The 25,464-nt window shown below is 46.7% G+C and overlaps 2 protein-coding genes across 3 annotated transcripts in view; both read left to right on the forward strand.

The window, feature by feature from the left end:
- The window catches only part of LOC131289235 (nuclear pore complex protein Nup88), a 49,166-nt gene extending 24,202 nt beyond the window's left edge, over positions 1–24,964 (forward strand). Inside the window, exons 3-8 of the mRNA XM_058318446.1 lie at positions 19,907–20,032; positions 20,396–20,768; positions 21,105–21,953; positions 22,020–22,360; positions 24,458–24,706; positions 24,786–24,964. Of these exons, the coding sequence (XP_058174429.1) occupies positions 19,907–20,032; positions 20,396–20,768; positions 21,105–21,953; positions 22,020–22,360; positions 24,458–24,706; positions 24,786–24,852 (2,005 nt within the window). The 3' untranslated portion in view covers positions 24,853–24,964. The remainder of the gene's footprint in view (positions 1–19,906; positions 20,033–20,395; positions 20,769–21,104; positions 21,954–22,019; positions 22,361–24,457; positions 24,707–24,785) is intronic.
- On the forward strand, positions 20,501–24,374 carry LOC131289236 (opsin-1-like). 2 transcript variants are annotated; one of them, XM_058318448.1, is made up of 2 exons: positions 20,501–20,509; positions 23,173–24,374. In XM_058318448.1, the coding sequence occupies exon 2, from the start codon at positions 23,185–23,187 to the stop codon at positions 24,235–24,237; it is 1,053 nt and encodes a 350-aa protein (XP_058174431.1). In that variant the 5' UTR covers positions 20,501–20,509; positions 23,173–23,184; the 3' UTR covers positions 24,238–24,374. The 2 variants fall into 2 exon arrangements, with proteins under 2 accessions (XP_058174431.1, XP_058174430.1); XM_058318447.1 differs by lacking the exon at positions 20,501–20,509 and adding an exon at positions 22,872–23,050 and having other exon boundaries at positions 23,123–24,374.
- Positions 24,965–25,464: the final 500 nt, after the last annotated feature.

Below are 25,464 nucleotides of genomic sequence, written 5' to 3' on the forward strand. Positions count from 1 at the left end.
ACGGATCTGCGGAGCTCATTTCTTTTTGCGGGCCGTGACGTTCACGCGCGCGCCTCGGATATTGCGAGATTTTCCACCATCCACGTCTCAGGGCACCTTCGACCAACCCATTTCCCTCCCCCCTGGGGGCCTGCCATAGGTGGAACCCGGGGAATCATATTCAAATTTTTATCCATCAGTCAAAGTTTTCCCCGACTTTTCATATGCGTTGCGTTGTGCGTGTACGTTCGGCTTGTCACCATAATGTGGAAAGGAGTGTTCAGAGTGCGTGAGGGAAGACGGAGACTTTCGTTTATTTCATCATTTTTCTTGACTGGAAATTTATATATTCCCTTCGCCAGCATCCAACCGCGACCCCCTGTCCAGGATCACTTCCGTGAAACTTTACAAGAAACCGGGACGGTGAATTCACAGATAAATGAAACCGGACGGCCCCAGAGAGACCCTTTTCGGTCGCCGCTACGACGGCGGGACGCTAATTAAAAATAATATTTTCATTTAATTATAACAAATACCGGGGCATTGGATGTAACGACGAACGCACACGGCCAAAAGCCGACCGACCGACCGACCGGGCCGCTTTTCTGTGCGGATGGCCACCTTCTTTGCCGGATCCGGATTTCGATGGGTTTTCTTGGGCGACTTTCGCAGGCCGTTCCTTTGATGCGGGCAGCTGAACCACCATGCGGGGACAAGACACCATCTCGACCGGGGGCCATTTTTTTTGTCCAGCCGACGATGGTTTATGTCCTTCGGGAGGGGGAGGGGACGCTACATTGACTGACGGCGATAAATGACAATTCACCCGCATACAGTGATACGCATAAATTAAACCCTTTTTCAATCCGGCCTCGAGGAATTCCTCGGAGAATCGGAGATTAACTAGCGGTCATAAATTTGCAACCCTGTGTCGCGTAAGTGGCTATGTTTGCAAAATAGAAAACTTCCTTCCATATTTTTAGAAAATGCTGTACACTTTTCCAACATCGTACATTTCAATGACATATGGTCTGTACGTCCAAGGATCTCTCCACAAAGCAACTGTAACGAGGGTTGTCTTTGATCAGTTTGTTTTTTTTCCACCATTTAACGTCCATCCCTTCCAACAACGGCTAATTAATTACGTTACGCACAGCGCGGGACATCGTCCAACTGATGTCGAAAATGGATAAATAGAAAGACCAAAACCCCCCACAAAAAAAATGATCCGCTACAAAACGAAAGGGGTACAAACAAGCGCTGGAACTAAATTGAAAATCATAAAAAATCAGTATTTCTTCGGATGATCCTTCACGGAACGAAAAATTGCTGCCATCTCTCGCTGGCGAGAAGGGACGAAAAAAAAGAGCACCGCTTCACCCACTGTTTATAGGGAGGATAAGAAAAAAAATTATCTCCAAGACACGACAAGGAAAAATTACATGCAATTTACACACGTAAAACGCCGTACACTCGTCCAAGCGAAAAAAACGATGCCTCGGAGAGTGAAAAACAGACGGAAGTCGGCTTGTGGACGCCGCGATCAACGCCCGGTGACACGAAAGCCTCTGAGTTTTCCACCCCCCACCCACCGCCCTCTTCAAAAAAGGGTTAAGTATGAGGCGTTTTGTACACTTGAGCTTCTCCCGTTTTTTTTTTCGTTTTCCTCGCTGCACAGGACTCTTTTTTATTATTTCAGTCGTGGACGTTTCTGTTTTATCTAATATTTACCAATGCCCCCGCCATCCGGTTTATGCGTTCCGGTGCGTCAGTGTGTGTGTGTGTGTGTGCGTGGGCTTTTCGTTTGAACATTGATAATCCTCGTCGATTTCGGGGCCCACAGCAGCATCCCCTTTGCACAACTCGAAGGACACTTTCCGCATCAGCAGAAAGGATTGGAATGGTTAATCAGGAGGGAGTGCTTGGGTTTGGGGTGGGGTGCGTAAGGTGAGAAAAAATTAACCCTACTTTTCCGGCTCAGAGCTCAGAGGCCAGCCAGCCAGTAGTGAGTGCGGGATTTTATGTTGCCATAAAAGTTAACCCCATAAAATCCTTCATCCGGCAGGCGCTTCTTTCGTTGCGTGCAAAGTGCAATGAGTGAAAGTAACAAATTTTGAGTGGTAAAATCGCACCGGAGGAGGATTCTTGTTTTTTCTCGATTAAACCACACCCCTCCACCCACCCCGCCTAGCCGCCCGGTCGCCCGGTTGCGGTCCCAATTCCCATGGCGCACGGAGGTAGTCTTGTTTTTTTTTTCTTTCAATTTTATTAATCTTCCAGCAGCGGCTTTTGTCAGATTTTGGCCCTCCCCGTCCCTTCCACGCGGGACCCTTTCCCCAACCCCTTTGCCGCATGATGCAAAGTAGCTCGTGATTCGTGATTTATGGTGATGATCCCAAATCAGCGAAAATCCACTTCAGCATGGAAGCTGTGTGGTGTGTGTGGTTCCACGATGATGGCCTGCCTGCCAGGGGCCTGAATAAATAATAATCCGAACCGACGTGGGCGAGATGAGGCAACTTTCGGCAACTACTTCTTGCATGATCTGTCAACAGAGTGTAGGCCCGAATTACTCAACTTACGAAACGGCAACCGTCATGAACTCGGAGTTGGATTTTTTTTGTCTAATTCCCTTTGACTACTGCTCCTGTTAAGGTAAGTCGCGCCGCGCGCGGTCTCGTAAAAAAGACAATCAAAATTGGAATCAATTTTTCCCTCCCCAACGACGGCCTTTTGCTAATCGTTTTTCTTAATAAAACAAAACAGTACATGGTTATCTGGCGGTTGAACCCTTTTTCCATCCGTTTGCCGCTTTAGGAATCTTTGGAAAAAAAAAGAAAACCGAAACCAGAGCCCCGCCCGTTTGTCCACCCCACCGCTCTGCCTCTCACACACAAAAATCGTGCCTATGCATAAGCAAATTCAAGTAATCGACGCCATGAATCTCCGCGTTTCGGAGCGCTGCATCCAATGACAAAAATGTGGCCACCAAGGAACAAAAAAAGGAGGGCGGAAAAGGCAAAAGATGGGACGAATTTTTATCCCACAGAAGACCAAACTGCATTTCAACCCCTCGAGGGGGATGCTCGGGGATGACGTTGTACCAGGGCATGAATAAAAAATGCGACATTGTGCGAGGGCTGGATCCTCCGACCCCTCCTATGCTCTCCCTGTGTACCTTGTCCTTGTTTTTCACGGAAAAACCGCTGTTAAACATACCGCACTTCAAAAAAAAAAAAAAAAAAGGGAAAACCAGGGAATGACTTTGAACACGACCATAAATATGTGAATTTTTGTTAATCCTTGCCGCCACCCCCCGTCGGCAGGGGCACTCGAACCCTTTTCCTCGTTCCGTCGTTTGTTGGAAATTTTACTTATTCCGGAATGCAACTTTGTACCGGGCGGGGGTTTTTCTTTCGTGCTCGATCGAGAGGCTAATGGTAGGCCTCCGTCGTCGTCGTCGACCCTATCGCGCAATCATATTTCAGCAGACTTAGTGCCGCTGATTGATGGAGCGCCCCGGCCGTGCCCTTCCTGGGACTCTGCACCGTTTTCACTTCCCCGAGCGAAGGGTTTTACGACCGAAAAGACCGGGAGATTATCTTCTCCACAGGTTAGGGTTTGGTTTATTCGCTAACTGAAGCGTAAGCTGAACTCTGAGGCCTCGACGAGCGAATGGGGTAATTGCATGGCGAACTAGGCTAGGTAGATTTTAGAGATGCACCTTATTAGTCGGACATCTTGGCTTTGATAGCTACGGTGTGCTGCTTCCTCGGAGCAAAACTTTCACCGTTTTACGACCTCGGCTGTGTAAGTGAACTTACTTACTTTTTCCACCTTTCGCGAAAACAAATAAAGTCCCAAAAATTTCTTATGAAACCCATTTTTGTCCGCGCTCTCCGGAATATCTTCCTGTTTAATTATTGAACCGCAACATACCTAGGGCAATACTTTACTGTTTACAATGGTTCGCACAAAGCCCCGCGTCTACGCCAGGTGTTTGCTTTGGATCTGTGTGATAAAAACCACAAACGGAAGGAGGTTTTCTTTCACAAGAACGAGCAGCTCGATGTTATCGAGAGCCGCCACCCCCCCAGCCCTTTGATCGTGAGTGTGATCGTGGTTTTGGTTTGCTGGCAAATATGGTGAAATGAACCACCCTCGACAGTTGTCAAACGAATATGGCACGCCAAGCCGACGCCACCGTTTCGAAGGTATTAATTAAAATATGCTTCTCGCCTATCGAAGGAGAACAGTCGGAGCACATGAAAGCATGTGGCGGAGTATGGTTTTAATTTCACATCAGTGCAAATAATACATTCGAAATTGAACATGGCTAAAGAGAACTCGCTGCGTGGAATCGTAGGAAACTCTTAGCGCGTTTCCTCGTCGCACGGAAAATGAATCTAATAATAATCCTATTTTATGTTTCGAAAAATTTTCCTCGACCGCAAACTGGTGGTGGAAAAAGTGGGGATGATCAGTATTGCTGCGGGGGCGAAAGCGATACTTTGTACAAATCCGGTACCACGTTCCTTCCGAAGAGTTCCAGTGTCTTGACAAACCCCGAACCCGTTGGCAAACGGAAGTAAATGATCGTAAAATTAAAAGAGTTAAGTAAGTGGCCGACCCGAGGAGTGAAGCGAGCCGCCGCACCCGTTTCGAAAGTAGGATGTAAAATCCGGGTAACCCGCGAAGAAAGGATATGGCGGCGAACCCGGATGCCAAGATAAGACAAATTTATTCCGAGCTGAAACAAAAGATTCGGCAATCTTTGTGCTGATTTTTGGTTCCCGCTGAAGGAAAACCGGGTGCACCATAGTGAGATTTATTTCAAGTGTCATGCTGACTGGTTTAGGACCAGTTCACTGAAGGGAATGACTTCCTGTGCTACGTCCGGTTGCGAATAAAACTTTGGCTAATGTTATTCCGCCATTTTGGAGGTGGCAATTATTTGATGAACAAGACTATAATTGTATGATATGTGTTAAAGACACTAGTTGTTGATCTAAAATATTTCTCTCCTTTCATCTATAATAATTAATATTCACCGTTTAACAATCTTTCGTTTAACATCTCTGTGTTTTTATCGCTGAAAATGTTATTCAGTTAACTTCGTCGCCTGCTTTGCGGAAATCCTGCAATCGGTTACGAAAACTATCATCTAGCAACCAATGGAAACTTCACGACTGTGTTGCAGGGATCATATACTATCATCATCTGGCCCACTTGTAGTAGGTGTAGTAGTGCTGGTCCAAATAGACAAACGTTCGGCAAAGTGTACGCCTTCCCTTTGCTGGTGGCAACAAAAACTGGCAAACAGACAGAAGTCACCGTTTTGCTCGCAACGCCAAACCGAGCAGAAGCTATGAAATTATATGATATTTAATTTACCCCACCGCAAAATAATAATTGCAAAATTTACAATTAATTTAACTAGAAAATTCGCTCCCGGACCTCGGTGGTGCCGTTTCTGCCGTGCCCGAGCCCGGATGGCCTGACGCAGGAGCTGGCTTTTTACTTCTTCTGGCTCCCACGCTGTTGTTTCACTTGGATCTTCAGGTAATGGCGGCGGGTTCCGCCCGGTTCGGTCATGGTCGGCAACGACGGAACTGCCCTCGCTGTGGATGCTCGACCGCGCTTTACTCACCTTCGACCAAAATGGATGATCTGTTTCGAATGAACGAACTTTCCTGCGCGGGTCATTCCAGCAAACGCTTCCAAAAACCGGGAACCAGCCCCGTGGAGAAGAAAGCGGGCTTTCGCGAATTCCACCCAACCCTCACTCGTTTCGGTTAACTCTTTTTTCTTCCTCTACTCTTCTGCCCCGCCTTCAATGTTGCCCAAAATTTGTGTTCCAGGTCCCGACTTCCGACCGGGGCGATGTATTTATTATTCCATACAACCGCTTCCTCTCCGATTCATTCGTCCACCCCGGAGAACCTCGGTTGCTTTCGTTTTGCTGGCGTAGGGCATCCTGGTATTACGGCTTGTGCCGGTCCGGTGACCGAACACCAAAAAACCGGCCAGAGAGACCAACCGTTCATTTGAAGGCCGGTGAAGCAAATGAGAATGAAATATCATATTATTATTATTATTATTGCTCGTATTATATTTGCTTTCGGCCCCCGGGAGCGGGAGGCGGTCCTCTGACGGCAAATCCTAGTGATGATGATTGTGATGGCTTCTTTCGCGCACCGACCGGAAACAAACCCGATGAAATTATAATTGCGGAAATGCAGGTATCTGTCCGGGCAAGCTGACTATCAAGCCGGGGAACAGAAAGGGTGGTCGGTGGTAACGAATAGTTCTACCGTTCCCGGATTGTCCATTATGACCTCAAATAGTGTAGTGCAAATGAGGGCAACATAGGATTCTCCCTTCCCGGTTGATGAAGGTGGTGACCGTAATCGGAGTAGATTTGTGCTCTCGCCACAAATTTTGCCGCTGATACCGATGCAGTTCCAAGTTCGTGTAGGTCTCGCAATGCCTAAGAATTGCCTTTTTTTAAAGGAAAAGAATACAAACTGATTGTTCCAATCTAAGGCCGAGGCATAAGATGCTTCTGGAAGACGATTGCCGAAACACAAGAAAGCGGGGGGATCCCATCGGAAGACATGGTGATTGTAGACTCTAGTGAAGGTATTCTCATTTCGTCTTCTACCAAATCCTATCACTCTTCCTCACTCTCTCTCTCACTGAGTGTGCCATCCATCCTTTGGTCACGGGCTTCTGTTCTGTAATCTTGTTTAGGGCTGTATAATTTACCATTCCATCCCGTTCTTCTGCACATCCTCCTGGATTGCTGGAAAGTTTCGGAGTAGACAATTGTCAGTACTGGACATATTTATATCATTCTTATTTGTATCCTTTCCTGCATTCCTCCCCACCCTCGCGCCGTTGGCTTCCAAACGAATCCCCTTCAAAAATCCAATGTCTTCCCGAACACGGCACAATCTCCATGCAGGAGCTGCTGGAAAAGCTCATGGCGGAAAATATAAAATGCAAATTATTAGTAAAACTTTTTACCTTCAATAAATTGCGCCTGCACAGGAGGTAGTGAACGAATCTTCTCCTCCTGCATCGTCCGCACCGTGCACTGCACTGTGCTACAATTCAACGCTGTGTGTCGCTTTGAACGAGTCCCTACCGGCTCCTGCCTTCCATTTCCGTTTTAACTTTTAGCCAAAATCGAAGGAACGAGCATTTCTTCTCAAAAATCTTCTGTTTCGTTCGTTCTGTGGAGGAGTTTTTCCTTTTATCGAACCCACTCGAGCGTGCCGGGTGAAAAGCGCAGTGACTGAAGGAAAGCATGAAGGTACAATTTGGGATGAAATTTTGAGTTCTCCTGCTCGCTCGGTTATCTTCAAATTAGCTACGGACTTGGCTGGCCGTTTCCTGTTGCCATTCAAATCGGACCATTGTGTGTTACTAAATCCGATTTTTAGTGACACCCGAATCTGAGAGGACCGCGCTTGTCCCTCTCTTAATTATCCTTGCAACACTATTTCTTACCAAAAGTTTGACCAAAGTATCACGAACGAGTGGTTCCTTGTGCGAAACTAGACAACAAATGGAACACTTTTGGGCTTTGGGCGCGAGGTAAGGTTTGATAAAAACTTTTCCTCTCTCACACTATTTTGTGAAGGTGAGTTGTACGTAAGATTAAAGTTCGGTCAATTATTCGCTACTATCCCTCTTTTACACTTTGGAATCGAAAAGTATTCATTGCATTACTATCTGTAGGGATTGAGCCGGGCTAGATGAATATATAGAATATCAATAATAATGAACGAATTGATCGAAACTATAAACGAATAAATTTCGAATGCGAGGCAACGAAAAATTAAAAATGAAATCATTCGCCAGATAGTTGGCAACGAAATTTGGATAAGCGATGGCCTACTACTGAACCGAGATGGATTTACATATTGAAAAAGATGGAACAAAGTAGACATTGAAAAATGAAAACGATTGAACCATCAGTCTTGTGATTGATTTTGACGAGAGTGGATGGAGATTAGATTAAGAAAAGAAGCTAAGAGAGCTTCTAAAAATAATCGAATTTGGAATTTCATTTCATATATAGAGAATTCCAGTTAGTAACTAACTTGACATTTTTTTCCAGCAATTAAAAAGAGCAGTGGGGAGCCCGATTTTTAATTAGAACCTCCCCTTGTTTTCTCATAAAATGACATTCTTGAAAAAAAATTCAGCCAAAAGCAGTTGCAGCGTGTGGGTGAAAAATTACAATCTATCGAAATAACGATACCCCTCATTTACACGCGTACTTATAATCATTATCGTCGCGAGAGGAGCCCGAACGTAAATATTTCTCAACGGTGCCTCCCTTCTCCCTCCCCGCCCGTTCCCTATCCCTTCCGGCCCATTAGCGCTAAAAGCAAGTTCTCAAAAATTGTCTCACGTACCACAACTGGAACAGGGTACTAATCCCCTCCGGTGGGTTGTGCCTACGCAGCCAAAAACTGTACGACTGTCGGTGGGACATTCTCGACACCACTTCCGTTTACGCCTGGGAGGTGTTAAGATCACATTATCACCACCGCCCAACGTGGAGCCCCCCGATCTGGCAATCTGGCCCACCTTTCTGGCGCGGGAAGTATCCCACCCACCCAACGTCTTATGGACGGTGGACGCCGCCCGGGGAAGGTAAGGACTTCTTATAAACCGTCAACAAATAAATATTAGACACCAAAACAGCCAGCCGAAACGACGATTCCTCCCGCCGCCACATTATCCTGAAGCGGAAGAGGCTTACCCCTTTTTTCGCGAGATTCAATTTTCCCAGGAACGGGGAAGTCGGGGAGAAACGGACGGATGTGGCGGAGACCCTCGAGGGCACCATTGAGAAGCAACAACGTCTCGGAGCAGCGCCGTGGCGCGCGAACGCCATTAACGGCAACGATAATGGGGAATATTTTCGGAAAATTTGTAACACCTTCGAATAATTAGATTAATTCTCAACACATATTTGTCATTAGAAGAAATCATCATCACCTTTGCTGTCTTTGTTTTCCCTCTCGGGGGCCCCCGGGAAGGTGGTTGGTTTTGGTGGGTGTAAAAAATGGTAGTTGTGGGATTGGCCGGAAGCGAATGGTTCGTAATTTTTCTGGTTATAATTTACGCCACCATTTCAGCACCATTAGAGCAACAGCCCGACGCACGGCGATTAATAAATCAAAACCAGCGAAAAGAGCGTCGTACACACCATCGCGTGATACCAGAACCGAGGGCGCTGGGAAAACAGCTTTTAATTTTGGGGAAATTTTCCAATTGAGTCCACGACCCTCCAACCACTGTCCCAGCAGGCTTCATTGGAGCGAAAAATTAAAACGAATCCGTTTTCCTTTCCGTCCCAATCAAAAATGTTCAAGGTGCGCCTGTTTCGGACTCGCGGTTTTTCTTATCAGCCTCGGAAAGCGTTACCGTTCGGAATCTGTGAAAGTCGGACATAATTCAATTTACCGCCAAAAACCATAAGCAATGAGCGGGATAGAGCAGACATTCACAATCAAACTGCCCTCGGGCAACTGTTTTCCGGTGCGATATCCTTCATCGAATCGTGATGTGACCATGAAGTCTGTGCGGAAACTTTCACCGCAAGGGAAAATCAAGCAAAGAGCAAAACGAAACAAAAAGTAGGTGATGGTGAAATATATTTATGCACAACTCAATTAAAATTGAATAAAAATTCAATTCGGCTGAAGTCCGTAAAACTTTCAGCAGAGAAAGTGATTTTCTTTCGCCGTGTTTCCACTCCCGCCTGCTTTGTTTTTCTGGGCTGTTGACAATATCATAATAAGCAGGGGAATTGATAGGTTGTGTAGACATTTTTTTTCTCTTTAAAACAAAGCCAAATGAAAATGGACCAAATTTCCATCAACAACGGTACTCTGCAGCACCATTGAGAGGCTGACACGGCCCTACACGAGACGAGGGAGGAAGGACTTGACTGAATAAATTAAAAATTAATTTAAAAATCAATCATCAGAGCTTCCTGTTTTGCATCACCGCAGGCCAAAGGACCGCACAGGAAAAGAAAATGCTGAACAGAAAAACCTTTTGGAATAATTATTTTCAAACGCCCCGGTTGATGCAGGAATTCGTATCCGTCGCGTCTAGGGGTAATGAGAGCTTCCTGATAAATCTCGTGATAGCAGTGATTATTCGATTTCAAACCACAACCGGCGTTTTGTACGAACCGCCGGTAATGAACTGAATTTCTGATATCAGAGATATGCCTGAGCTGTCGCCGCCCGAGCAACGCTGACAGCTCCAGATGACCCAAAGGTCCATTAATATTCATAGTCTGCTATGCCGTGGCAACGATGTCAAGCTCGTCGACCAGCTTTCCCGCCCCGTCTCCCCAGCTCGATTGATTCTGAATCCAATTGTGCATCACTTAAAAATGTATGCTCTAGGACTTGGTGGAGGAGGAGGTTCGCACCTGCTTGGGTGCTGAGAATTCTCGATTCCTGCGTGACTTTGGTTATTTGCTATTCGATCATTAACAACACGCCCACCTTCGGATGTGTTGATGTGCCCGGCTTCAGCATATCAAGTGCCGATGCATAATGCAAGAGTATGGAGATTCTATGCTTTGTGCGTGTTTTGATTAGTATGTGTATACAAATTGAAACACTCACTTATCGAAGATTATTACTTTCTTTCGCAGTCATTAAACTTAAGTGTATCATAGAAATCTCATTCATGTTATGATAGAATAATTAATTACAATATCTGTTGTTTTTCGCTCTTGCTTTGTTTTTCCAACTCAACATAAACCTGTTGTCTCTCGACATCGATAATGCACAAATAAAGTAAATGTTCTTCCCGTAGCGAAACCAAATATTTGCCTGTTTTCCTTTTATGTTTCTTCATGCGATACAATATTTTTACCAACGTTCCGAACAAGAACCATCTCGTTTGCAATAAAGAAATGATCCGTTCGTTGCATGGTAAAAGTTTCGCGAAACCGAGACCGAGCCAAACAACCCCAAATTTGCAACTCAACTCCCATCCCACTTCTCGTAATCCCATTCCTTCAGTAACGGAAGACGAATTTTTCAAACAATTGAGATTGTCTTAACGTCATACTCCCTGCCCCTTCGTCGTTGGGCCACATTTCCCCCCCTCGTGTGCGGGTCTTTCTTTCGATGTTGACTCCCGTTTGTTTATTTTTTTTTCCACTGAACAAACAACATACGCTAAATTTTTGCAGCTCCCGTTTCAAACCAACGAACATACGATAACCGATGTTAAGATGGGAAAAAGGATCCACATCCACACAGGGAGCGTAAGAAATTCTCGCTCGAAAGGATGCTCACTTTGTTGTGTGCTATTCTTTTAATCACTCTTTTTGCCCTCTATTCCCAGTTCCCGTTCCACGGTGTTTGGTTCATTCTTCTTCCGCGCGACATTATACGAGCGTACAGCGTACGATTTTTATCCCGAACAAAATCTGACTCCCCAACGCGCGGCGGCGTAATCTGAAAAATCTCTCGCTGCAAGTATCTCGTGGCCCGGGCCCTTTCCCTTCATCCCATCCCATCCACCACCCCCTTCGGAGGCTGCTAAAAAACTGACAAACCAGTCACTCAGACACTTAGCTTGTCGTTTTTATCTCACAAGGAACGCGATCAACCGGGGGCACCGGGCTCAAGCTTCAAAGCAAAAGCGGGAAGCTCATTTGACGCGAAAGAGGAACCCTCCCGGTGTACGAACAAACAGACGTCCTTAGAATTGACATTCGGAACGAAGTGGGAAAAACCCCTTTCCGCACACAACCGAGAACGGGGCCAACACTTCGGTTGCGAAGACTTTGTCCTTACCTCGGGCGAACTGGTGGATCTCGTTTCCTATCTGACGTTCTTTCTTTCTTTCTTTGGCGATAGCCAATAAAAATAATCAACCCGCAAAACAAGTCGAACAAGTCGGCTGAAGAGAAATTATAATAAGTAGTGTGTGTATTTTTCCTTCCTTGCTCCACCGCAGACAAATTGAACCTCAATAATCAAGAGTGGGAAAGCGCGCGTTCAAGGACCAAAGACATTACCGACAGATACCATCCGGAGAGAGGACTCCGTTGGGGTGTGGGACGGTATGGCCTAATGGTGTTTGCATGTTGATTCGCACCCATTCCCGGACACTGCAACTAGCGTTAAAATAAAAGTGGAAGATTTGAAAGGTGAAAAAAGGGGGTAATATTTAGCGGGTTGAAAAAGTTCCTCCAGTTTGATCGTGTGGCATGGTTCAAGATAACCAGGCAACGATTGGGCCGTCGAGGCAAAGGAGGCTATGGTCGGACGGAATAACAACCCAACTGCAGGGATCCAAGGGATCAGTGAATTTTCCGGTTCAATCGAAGCAACTTCGATAAAGAAGCTGGCGCTACCACCAGCCAGCCTTCGACCAGGAAGTGCGCCGAGTTCTGCAGGGACTGGTAACAGGCAGCCGCATCAATTACGTCGCCTACGCGCCATCAGCAACTGTTGTTCGTTGAGGGAAAAACAGCGCAGCACACCAGATAGTAGGCCATGGTGTGCCGTTGGTGGACGGTAGAGGAGGCTCGGAAAATTATGCTAATTTACTGACGGATAGGAAAGGAACGAATTTACTATCCTTCCCGTTGGTGCTTTTCCCCCCTTCTTCTCATACGATTGATGGTGGTCTGGTTTGTTGTGTTGTTAATTCCCTTCCGGTTGCGGCTAAAAAGAAGTTCACTCTTATCCTTCGGCTTTGGACACTCCCGAACTCTTTCCCAACGCTGCATTATTTTTGGAATGGGGAAACTTTTGTTCGATGAAAGATCAACCCCTTTTTCTGCAAACGCTTCTGTCACATCGCGCGTCAAACCGGGCGTTTTGGGTTTTTTCTTCCGTCCTACCAACGGTAGTTTATTTTTGATAAAACTCATGCTCAACAGCTAACAAACTAAACGATCGAACTGGGAACTATAATGGGTGTTTATCTGAAAGAAAGAAAGGTAATGGTATTTAAAACTTGGGATTGTTGAAGGAAGGATCAAGCCGTGTAGAGGGAAAAGTTTCATTGGGTTAATTTATGAATTTATACATTCAACATACGGCATGTTTTTATGTGGACTTGCTAGGAGAAAAATGAAAATGTTGGACAATCTATTGAGCTAAAATATATATAGAAGTAAAAGTGCTATGTTGTTGCTAAAAATTTAATCACTTCATGTGGAGTGTTTTTGGAATGTTCTTTGAAAATCTTTCCCCTCTCACATCAGCGGTAAAAGGCTTAAAAATCATCGACGTTGTTTTAATTGAGCACATTAGATTATTTGATCTGCGTCAAGTAATTAGCTTATTTTAAATAATCCAATCATAACAGTAAACATGAAAATTTGCATATTTTAATAAAATTTTACCAAATCGCTGACTGCGCGATGCTTGCTGCCTTTTTTACGAGCCGGAGGGCTCACCTTGAACCGTGAGCTTTCTCGTTCGGTGTAAAATAGGTAGAAAGGCAGTATTCTCAACCCCTTTTGGCGCCAATAAAAGAGTTGCGAACGTCTTTCGCACTCCTGTGGTGGTGGGTGCTGGTGGTTTTGGTGGGTCGTTCAATGGTCACACCCTTCTTCCTCACGTTTTTCCGCCGTGATAGATGCGGTCCACCCGGAGGACACGTCTTCGGAACAACTTATTTTCACCACAAGCACGCCTCCATTGCCTTCGCTTTATGGCTTATGAATTTGCAGCACCACGCATGTTCACAGTGGCAAGCTCTCTGCCGTCGGGAAAGGGAATCCTTGGCCGAGGCTGGCATTTCCGACAAGTGCCCCCGTATCTCCGAGGTGCAAATCTTGATACGAAATGAATTTTAATACTTTTTATAAAGTTTAGAAATTAACACTTTTCGCTCACAACCTTCCTCGGCGGGAGACAAGGGCAAGGGTAGATCTCCCCAGCATAAGCGCCCGTAATCAATACCCTCAGCAGCGGGAATGCGATGGAAACCCGTTTTCCTACCGGGTGGCGGGAAAATTAATCCAACGTCAGTGGCAAACCCGTCGACTGCCGATGACTTCCAGAACAGTTGCGTTTGCTGATTATGCAGTTTTGAATAAATTTCCCATTTTCCACCACGATTGCAACTTACTCATCGGATGTGTTTTGAGAGTTGAGCTTTCTTTTCGCCCCCTCAGCCTACATTAGAAGCGCATCTTCGGCGACTGGAGAACCCGGAGAATGATTACAAGGACGACGCCACCAACATCTCACAGTAAATCGATCTCGCGATTTGAGAAGACGCTGCTTCCCTCATTGAAAAATCCACGACCAATTAAGGAAACCTTCTAAATTCGTTCCGCATCCCAACGCAACTGTTTCAGTCTTTAGCCGTTGGAAAATGGAAAAGGGTGAACCTCCCACGCACCGGTAGCAATCAGAAACCAGCGTGAGCTCAACCCGGAAAACACACACCGGCAATGATGATCCTGCCCGGAAGAGTTGGAGAGAAAACGCGGACTATCGCCCATCGCGACAACGGGGAGTTCCACACAAAAAAAAGGAATGAAACGAAAGCCATAACGGTCGAACAACAGTTTCCCGTCCAACGTTCCGCAGCAACCCCCACCCTCCCTGGTCCGTGGTTCACCCTTTTGGGGGCGGTGGGATAATTTTAAATTTTTATTGTCACCGATTTGGTTTCATTGCTTTGGTTTGCGGGCTTATCTTCGCCAGCGCAGAAGTCCACGGGCCGCTCGTGGCGTCGCCGTTTGCCAAAAGTCATCGTCATCGTCGTCGTCGTCGTCGTCGTCGCTGCCATTATCGACCACAACAACAAGTCCCGGTGATGTTTGCTAAGCCCCCGGGAAAAGCGATGGAAAGGGCGTGGGCTAACGGCGGGAGGCGGCGTTTAATGACGACCACTATCGACGAACCTGACACGTTTTTCTGCCAAACATTTACCTTGGCCACTCCGGCATCTCCGGCGAAAGTGTTACGTTTGGAATTAAAATAGGTACTTATAGCAGCCTCCGCGACGCTCGAAGCCGTGGAATGGATGACGAGCGAGATAATAATCGTTCGGCAGTGTTTTTCGCTGAAAAATGGTCACGATTATTGCTGTGTAATATCGTTAGCAAACGCGCGCGGCACCTGCCGAACTGCTCGGCGGGGTATTGGTTTCGAACAAGGCGTTTGATTAATTTTTTACGACGATTGTTATTGCTTCCTCTTAGCGAGCCGACTCAAGGACGACTTCGCGTTTCCTAATGATCAACATTTTAACTAATACCAACCCAACCTATTACCAAACATCAACCATCGCCTGCTTCTGCACAGGTAACAAATGAAGGCCAATTTTTAAGCACTTCAGCGCCTACTATAATACAAACATGTTTAATCTGATACGGTTGAAAATATAAGAACCTCCAAAGAAACCGTTCACCCACCACCAAATCAATGATTCTTACGACGGTCCGGTCCACTGAAGCGGCGCACAGGTTTACAAGTTAACCCATTTCATTAAATTGTATTTAGAAAAATACATCGGGAGTGTTATTTTATCACCCCAAGTTAGCATCTTCCAGATGCTCACGACCAAAGACAGGCAAACGCTTACGCTTACGCTAAGAGTCCGTTCTGAAAATCCTTTAGATACACATTCGGTTTCACCCAGCACAGATGATGATCCGACGAAGGTGGGCAAGAAGTGGCCATAAATTTGTTTTTCTTACCACAAAAAAAGAACGCAAAAAAAATTCTCCTTCCTCTAAGGTTGGCCTTTCTTGCCCCTTTCCTTCCAATGGCACTTGATCGAGGCTCCAAAAAATAAGGTAATATCCAAAAAATATCCACCCATCTTAGCATGCGGTGAGGTACATTTGGAACACGGTTTGTGGTTACATTTGAAAAAAGGGACTTTTCTTACCAGCTGGGAAAGAAAATCGCTGTCTCTTAAGTATAGCATTGATGTGCCTGGCACGTGTACACACGGTGACCAACAGTTGGATCTCGCAAATATATTTGTACAACATGAAACATAAGTAGACGGGAGGGATCAAGACCGGATGCCTTAGGCCACGTGACGGCCGAGGGGGGGGGAGAAAAACAAGTCCAAAAGCTAAATCTCTACGCAGGGAAAAATTCAAATTGACAAAAAATACTTCCGTCCGCCGCCCAAGACCAACGTGCATCGCAGCGTCTCATGCTCTTAAGGTTTTATCCTTTCATTATACCCGCCCTTACCCGGTTTTGCCAACTCGCGCCCGCCGAAGTCAACCCGGTTTTTTTTTTTTGTCGTCCCGGGTCCAACCTCTCGAACAATAATTCCCATATTTTAATGTGTGTATTTTTTAAGCGGATACGATTTCATACAAATTCTCTTTATCGCATGTCCGGTGTACCATCCCCGGGTTGTTTCAGCCGGTTTCGCGACCGGCTCCCCCCCTGCTCCTAACCACGTTAACTCTCTGATCCTTTCTTCGAACTCTTTCCGGTTTTAAGGATGTCCTTGTTTTTCGCTCCCGCACAAAACCGAGAGTGACCCGACCGAAAAGAATTAGCGAGTGCGGTGGTGGTAGGAGGGAGACACAATGTTAAGGATAAGTATAGGTAGTTGGGTCTTTTTTTGTTTTTTCGAATTATTCCCCCACCCCCCTCCCGCTGCGGCACGTCCTTGGGTATTATTTATTTTCGGTGGCTTCCCATCATCAGATTAAAATATATTTCTAACTGACTCGCCATTGCGCTGTGTGCAAGCTCACCAAATATGTCCCGTTGCCGTTGGTTTCCTTGTTCGGTTGGGTTCAAAATAAAAACCGCCCGAAAAAAACAAAGTTACCCATGACTCGAAATCATGGTAGGGTTGGACACCAATGCTGCCGAAAGATAAAACAAGTGGAAAAATCACTTTCCATCGGTTAGGCTGGCGATGGTGGAAAAAAAATGTCGACAATCCCCAAGCTGTGGCGGGAGCGGGAACCGGGAATGTATGATGGCCGGTTTGTTTCTCAGGGATAGGCAAGGGTCAAATTTACCGCCCGCGCGGTATTTCTTTCGCCAAGCGTTGGCCAAATGAAAAATACGACAACATCTCGTTTTTACCCATCGACCGAACCCCGCGGGCGCACCCGAAACCGGCAGTCGACAATAACATGAGTAATATATACACATTTTCCCACTGCAAATATAGAAAAATGAGCACAAGAAATGTTAAGCACAAGCACAAGCAGGGGAGTGCAAAAATACACCCAGTATGAAGCTCTATCGTTTTTCCTTTTTGCGGGAGGGGGGGGGGTTTGCTCTTTTCCCCTTTCGTCATCGGATCGGAAGGTGGTCAGAGGGGGGGAAGGGTGGACGCCGTTTTGGATTAGTAGGGAAAAGGGAGCAGCAGCACCCGGAATACACGATGCGGTAATGATACGCGACGCCGAATGTAGGATTTTTCCTTGCAAAATTATCTACTGCGACTCACTTTCCCTCGTCTCACCCTTTCCTCCCTGCCGCAGCGGAGATTTTGTATCAACTCTAAGTGGATGAGGCGCTAAAAAAGAAAACAAACGCAACCGTAATGTATTATTATATATTTTTTTGGGTTTTAAATTGTAAAAATTAAAACGGGCGGCGACTCGCACCCTTGGCCAAAAAAAACGGACGGAGGACGAGCAGGTGACATGTGTGGATAAAATGAATTACACCATTGGAAAATGTGATAGCACCGCCGCCGCGTTGGGTGGCCAAAAAAGTCTTCGCAAAACCGACGGAAAAGTGTTGGCAAAGTTGGAACGGAAAGGACACAGTCACGCGCGGCATAAGCGATTTCGATGGTGGACCTTTGTCGCATACATCGTTCTTTTCTCTTCGTTTTTTTTTTTCGCCACTGTGGCTCTACCTTATGTTGAAAGGTATAGTACGCGGATTTCGGTGGCCGAAGGATACGGCCAGCAGAAGAAAAAAAATGGCAACAGACCAAAAAGGAGGGCATAAGAGGCTTTGTATTAATTTAAACATGTTATATTAATACTTTTTGCTGGACGATTTTATCGTTTTCCCTTCCGGTTTTTCTCCGCAACGAAATAAAGCATTGCACGAGGGAGAGGGAAGTGGCCGAACGGAAGGGGAGAGCGAGTGTGTGCCTTGTGACCGGATTGTTTTATTGTTACCCAGATTCTGCGGATCTTGCAGTCAGCCACTCAAAGTGTGGGGAGCTGGATTGGCCCCATCGTATATACGATTACCTCTCCGCCGGATCCAATCCGATCCCGGCCTCGGTCAAGCGATACGACGATGACGACGACGACGATGACTACGACGGTGCGCTTGTACTTCTCAAGTTTGGGGAATTAGGGATACAAATGAATATTAACGTGTCCGAAGCGGGTTCCCGCAGGGGTGGCGCGGAAGACATGGCGAGAAGGCCACTCCACTTTGATTAGTGCCCCGGTACAGCGCATAAAGGTTGTAGATCAGTGTAAATGGGAAGTGGAAACCAAAGACACATCCCGAGAATACGAACGAGGGTCCAGTTGTCCGGAAAGGATTCCTTTTTTTCGGTCATTCTCTCACCCCGTCCTCCGCAGTGGGAAATGGTAGTACTTTTTAATTTTGCTAAATTATAATATACCACTTTTCCCACATGCTTCGCTCCCGCGGGCACACAGATATGAAAGAGTTCGACTGCCCCGTTGCCGGTTTGTCGACCGCCCGTGGTCGGATGCACGGAAAAGTCCATAACTGTGCAGCCAGTCCACTATTCCGTACGTGAGTTACATCCGGTGTGTGACTTTTCAGTACTCTCTTTTTTTTTTTTTGCATGGATGATTAAAACAAACGATCAACGAGGAATAGTTAACGTTACCACCTCGCCAAGCATTATAAAATTAATTGCGCGAAAACTAACAGTTAAATTGATGTTCTGTCCATGAGAAAAAGAAAAAACAACTCGGAACATTTTTGTTTGGTTTTACAGATTCAACCAGGATGGTTCTGATGTATCAAAGAATAAGACGCTTTTTAAATAAACATGGTCGAGGCTTAACCACAAATTACAGCAAACGGTACAAACAACCAGCATTTTGTCAACAAAATCCACACGGAGCTAAACCCTCCGAAAGTGTGAAATGATTGGACACGCAAATGTACAACCGATGTTCTCTTCGAATGCAACCACTCGGGCCGATCCGCGGGTCGATCCAAGTTTCACGGGAAACCCATTCCGGTACCCGGTGCCTCACCACTTTCCGGTTGGAGTTAATGAAACGAACGTCCCACATAACGCGCGCGAAACGAAAGCACCAGGGAATGGTAAAGTACAACGGATTTTCCTTTGGGCCGGAAAAAGGATATGGGCTTCCCTGCCACGACGAGGTGTTGTTTATAGATTTTTATTAACATTTGAATTTATAAATTAATTTGAAGAAAATGCAAAATACATGTCCCGAGCCCGAGGGTGTGTATGCTGGTAAAAAGTTTTCGATTTATTTGACTAGGTGTATAACACACACACCCATACGGTTAGGACAGAATTGTTTCACTCAGTTCTATCGGTTGGTTGTTTTTTTGTAACAATCCTTCGCTGCAAAAGAGAGAATATGATTTACTTGGAGTGTGCGTTTCGGGTTTATGGATTCACAATTTTCCCTTTTATATTCCCAAATGCAAAGTCTCGAGCGTGTGTGTTGGGAGATTAGGGCACTTTTGGTTTTGGGAACAACGTGAAGGAATGGGAGAAGCGACGTTTCACAAAAAAAAAACAGTGGATGGTGTTCTTCAAGGGACTAATTATAGCCTACTGTATCTCTATGTTTACACGCGGTTTGTGAACTGTCACTATTATTACCATTTATCGAAGTTTAAATTTCAAAATGAAACACTCAGAAATGTAGGCTTATCATATCTAAACACTCTCCCTTATCTTCTTGCCTGTTTTTCCACAGCTCGTACAATCCCGATGAACATCTGTTTAACGAATTTGCAACGATTGAGCTGCTGCAAATCCGTTGGCATCCGGCCTCTCCGACCGATTCCCACCTACTCGCCCTGCTGTCGGACAACTCAATAAGGTACAGTCCATAGGAAATTCCGAAACCGAACCGAAGCCTTGGACTTTTGGATGGAGTTGGTTCGCGTTCTTGAAAGCGAAGGGGCGGCAAACCCCCGGAAGACCGTATGCATATTCTGCAAAACCTCAAAAACCGAACCGAACCATTTATGTCAGCACACCTCAAGCCAGGTCAAACACCCCAACCGAAAGCGACCGGTTCGTGACGATACTGTCCGACCTTCTCCGGGCGTTTGTTGGAATGCCTCGAAGCGGACCAGTTCCGTCCCCGATCCCGATTCCGTGAAAGGGTGGTGGAGGCCGAAAACAACAGCAAACAGAAAAATTATAGCTAACCCTTCGTCGCCTCCCTTTCCTTCCGCAGAGTATACGACGTGGACACGCTGCGCCATGTATGGCGCATTGGGCCGACACCTACACCGCAGGCCGCCGTCACTATTAGCGGGGGCGGTAAGGGTGGCAGCAAACAGCAGCCTTCGTTCGGATCGCCGGGAAGCAGCACCATCTCGTCGAAGCTCGCCTATCTCAACAGCCTGGGCGATACGGCTGTTGATTTTGACATTGCTCCGCCACGTGTGGTTTCTTCCGCTACCGGTGGTGGTGGTGGTGGTGCGAGTGGCGACGTAACGACGTTCTCACCCACGACAACAACGCTCCTGTCAACGTCGTCAACGGTCACCGCATCGGCGAAGCAGCAACCCGCAACGCCAAAGGAGGGTTCCACGCTGCTGCTGCACGTACGTTTCGGAAAACTTGGTCTATTTGCTTGGAACGGGAAAGGAAGGAAAATGTTTCCGAACGACTTCATCCGGGTGCAATACGATGATGATGCACCTGGGCTGACCCGCAATCATGGTCACCGCATCGTCGTCTTTCCAATGCATTTTCTATCCACTTTCATTAACTCATCCGTAGCTCGTTCGGGTGCTCGTTGATGTAGTATTCGTCCACTCCCCCTGAATATTGCCTTCATTTTGTTGTGCCCGTCAACGTTATGTTTGCCAACATTCACCAACATGCATTTTGATGCAGGGACTCATTTTGGTTGTTTTTTTTCTTCTTCCATCCACCAGGATTCTTTGATCGCACAAAAAAATAAAAAGAACGCCGGTGGCGCAAAGGTTGAGTGGCCAATAGTGATCCTCCGGGGTGACGGCAATGTGTATGTACTTTGCGCCGGCATCGACACCAATCGTCCGAAGCTTCAGGGACCGATTTCGATTCAGCCCCAGGTGGACGATAACTACGGGCTCGATTCGTGTTCGCTCATCGTCATCCCGACGCTTCCACCGACGGTCATCATCGCGGAGAGCACGGGCAAAACGCACCACGCCCTGTTCATCGATGAACCGCTGGGGGACGCGAGCCGTGGTGCCTCGCAATCGTACGAACTCGGGGACAGCAATCTGTCCATCTATCCGTGCGAATGGTACCTGCACGTGCTGGAAACGGTCGAGCTCGAGCTCGGGCTGCCCACCGTCGAGGAAACGCGTGGCGTGGCGGAAAAGGGTTACTCCTGTCCGCTGCACCTCAAACGCGACCCACTCAACGAATCGCGCTACTTCGTGTACCACAATGCTGGCCTGCATGCCGTCACGCTGGACTTTACCCACCAACTGTACGAATTCGTCGAGCAGCAGGAGGAAGAGGGTGGCGACGAGCTGACCGACCGGTACCCACTGTTTTGTACGCAAAGCCGTGCCGAGTACGTTGTCTGCACGAAGGCTCTGCAGAACGCAAACCCAAATGCAGTGCTGGGATTTACCCTGCTGCAGTCTCCCTCCGGCTTGGTCCTGTTCTTGGCGTCCGGACAGGTCGTTTCGCTCGATCTGATAACCGATCCGAGTCTGATACGCAAATGGGCACTCACGGGCAGTGGAAAGACGCTGGCCAACGGTGTGATTGAGTCACCAATAAAAAATGTAAGTTCCATGGATGCCTAAAATCGACCACATTGGTATTGATGTTTACTTCCCTTTCGTCCGTAGCTATTGAAGGATTCCTTCTCGAAGCGCATCCAAACCATTCTCAAGTCTGGCCTCACGCAACCCATACTGAAGCTGGACCAGTCCAGCGAGCCAACGCCGCAGGAAGCGTTCGAGCTGCTGACCCAGGCGACGCGAATGCTCCGTGAACACTACTTCGTGCGCCACGAGAAGGCCCGCCAGGAAATCGAAAAACGCGAGCACGTCCTTCGGCTGCTCAAGCAGCAGCAGCTGAACGACATCGAGGAACTGCAGGCGGAAAAGCTGAAGATACGGGCCACGGCCGAACGGCTTGCGGAAAACTACGAAGATCTGTGCGACAAACAAAATACCTTATTCAAAAGGTAAGACGAGCTAATTCTTTGAAAGTATGGTCATGACGCGCCACGCGTGTTCATGTTTCGCTGTCAATAGGGTAAACGGAAGGGGGAAAAGTATGCGCCACCAGCTGTCAATGATCGGTAATAACTCAATTATCGTGTATCAAGGTATTTTTTACCATCCTTCGCGAGCGTCCGTTTTAAGAACGAGAAATGTAAACGCCACCGGCTGCTTTGATTCCTTTACTCGGTATTACGTAACGCACACATATTTGAAACGACTCACATTAGCAAAAAAAACATCACAGGGCGCCTAGCGAAGCCTTATGCACTCGTTGTGCATCGCAATGTCTTAAGGTGCATTCGTTGCATTTGAAAGCCTATTTTTCTTGAAAATATACTAGCAAGCAATGGAAAAGGGGTGTTTGCTTGAGGCGATTTTTAACTCAATTAGAGTCCGCGAGAGACGAGAAAAGGTGTCCTATAAAAGGTACACCACGGAACCGAAACAAATTGAGTCGCTCTTGGTTCTTTGCAGCCGTTGCAACGTTAGCTTTCAACCATAAGTCTGAAGTAGTTCGAGTAACATCGATTTTCTTCAGCTTATTGGAACCAAAACGTGAAAAGTGAGAAAAGTGTGTTTCACAACAATTACCAACACTGCAACAACTACATATCCTTTGCAGTAGAAGAACCATCACCGAGACATTACTGGTAAGTCACCTCTACTTCCTGGCTGGTCCATGCTCGAGGGACTTCTTATGACGATTCTTTTTCTACCTACAGAATCAACGATGGCAGCTTTTGTTGAACCGCATTTCGATGCCTGGACCCAGGGTGCTGGAAACATGACGGTGGTGGACAAGGTCCCTCCGGAGATGCTCCACATGGTGCACCCCCACTGGAACCAGTTCCCGCCTATGAATCCGCTGTGGCATTCCATCCTGGGTTTCGCCATCTTCATGCTCGGAATGATCTCGATGACTGGTAACGGTTGTGTGATGTACATCTTCACGAACACCAAGTCACTCCGTACCCCATCCAACTTGCTGGTGGTCAATTTGGCCTTCTCCGACTTCTTCATGATGTTTACCATGGGACCGCCGATGGTGATCAACTGCTGGCACGAGACCTGGTCCTTTGGGCCGTTCGCTTGCGAGCTCTACGCTATGCTTGGATCGCTGTTCGGCTGTGCCTCGATCTGGACCATGACCATGATTGCGTTTGACCGATACAACGTCATCGTGAAGGGTCTTTCGGGCAAGCCGATGACCAACAACGGTGCTCTGCTGCGAATCTTCGGTGTGTGGGTCTTCGCTCTCTTCTGGACCCTTGCCCCGCTGTTCGGATGGAACCGGTATGTGCCGGAGGGTAACATGACCGCTTGCGGAACCGACTACCTGACCCAGACGTGGCTGAGCCGATCGTACATCATCATCTACGCCGTGTTCGTGTACTGGTTGCCTCTGCTGACCATCATCTACTCGTACACCTTCATCCTGAAGGCTGTGTCGGCTCACGAGAAGAACATGCGCGAACAGGCCAAGAAGATGAACGTCGCCTCGCTGCGCACGCAGGAAGCCCAGAACACCAGCACTGAGATGAAGCTGGCCAAGGTCGCCCTGGTCACCATCTCGCTGTGGTTCATGGCCTGGACGCCGTACTTGGTCATCAACTTCACTGGCATCTTCAAGGCTGCACCCATCAGCCCGCTGGCCACCATCTGGGGCTCGCTGTTCGCCAAGGCCAACGCCGTCTACAACCCGATTGTGTACGGCATCAGCCATCCGAAGTATCGCGCTGCTTTGTACCAGAAGTTCCCGTCGCTATCGTGCCAGGATGCTACTCCAGTTGACGATGCACAGTCGGTGGCCACGCAAGGCACGGAAGAGAAAGCATAAGCACCTAGTGATATCCCGAGGGACCCGATGATCGTTGACCGATAGCTGACGAACTGTTTAGTATTTTAGTTTGAGGAAGCAATAAACTTTTTAACGTCCTCTTGTCCTTTCGACGAGTAGGCGGGAAAGTGAACAAAGAGTGTATTTTTTAATTTTCCATCCCATCAATACGAGAGGTATCTTTAACATCGACTTGTTTGTATTTTTCTTATCAAACCAGAGCGCAAGAGGTAGTACGTTTGGCGACACTGCGCCTCCCGAAGGGTTCATACTCCGAGAAGAAATTTTCCGAAATGATCTCCAAGGTCAAACAATCGGTTACCACGCTGCAGAAAAATGTCGATCAGGCGAAGCAGAAGATTAACATCCAGCAAGTGCAGCTAGAGTCGAAGAAAAAGTCCACAAAGGAGAAACCATTCTCACTGCCGGTGAAGCAGGAAGAAATCATAAAGCAAATCATCGGCGAAATGTAAGTATCGGGGGTGGACTTTTGCAAGTGAATGGTAAAATGTTCTAACGATAATTTTCCTTTCTGCTCTTCCATCCAGGTACACTCAAATCGATACAAACGTTAAGGACGTCAAGAAGATGAATAACATTCTTAACCTTTCTTAGTTGACGAAACCATAGTTTTAAGCGTTCGATGCGTTCATCGCTTTACCCTTTCTTTTTTATTGAATTTGGATTAGATCGTCTTACTTAATACAAACTGCTCTTTTTCTACCGACACATTTGTAGTAGTTTTTGCTGAAAATCCACATGAAAGGGAGTAGAAAGAAAATGATTAAAGCTAGATTAATAGAACTCCATTTCGTTGAAAAATCATAACAGATAAATAAAAACTCCGTTTCACTTGTAATTTTTGAGATCCTTCAAGCTAAATACATCCTTTTCATCTCCAATCCATGCCATTTAAATTGTAACTGTTATGTCCTGTACAAAGCTTAGAACATCCTTCCTAGAGTAGAGGAAAAGTCGACGGAGATCCTTTTACAATCAACTTTTATTTTTGGGGTTTTTGAAAAAAGCTTCCGTGGTGAAATATTTCATACCTCTGAAAGCTTTCAGTTGGGAGGAAAGATTGATACGTAATGGAATTTTCACGAAATGCAACATCCTTTTTGGACAACCGCGTTCGCCAAAGGCTCCTAGTTTCAGTACAATCAGCCTAAAAGGTGCAGTCAACGCGCTACTCGTGCCTTAATCAGCTTACAAGGGTAAGTTATC

This window comes from Anopheles ziemanni, chromosome 3 (genome assembly GCF_943734765.1).
Source record: "Anopheles ziemanni chromosome 3, idAnoZiCoDA_A2_x.2, whole genome shotgun sequence".
Classification (NCBI taxonomy): Eukaryota; Metazoa; Arthropoda; class Insecta; order Diptera; family Culicidae; genus Anopheles; species Anopheles ziemanni.

What these genes read in the sequence shown, in the direction of transcription:
- LOC131289236 (XM_058318447.1), top strand. Translation starts at nt 23,131, where the DNA reads ATGGCAGCTTTTGTTGAACCGCATTTCGATGCCTGGACCCAGGGTGCT.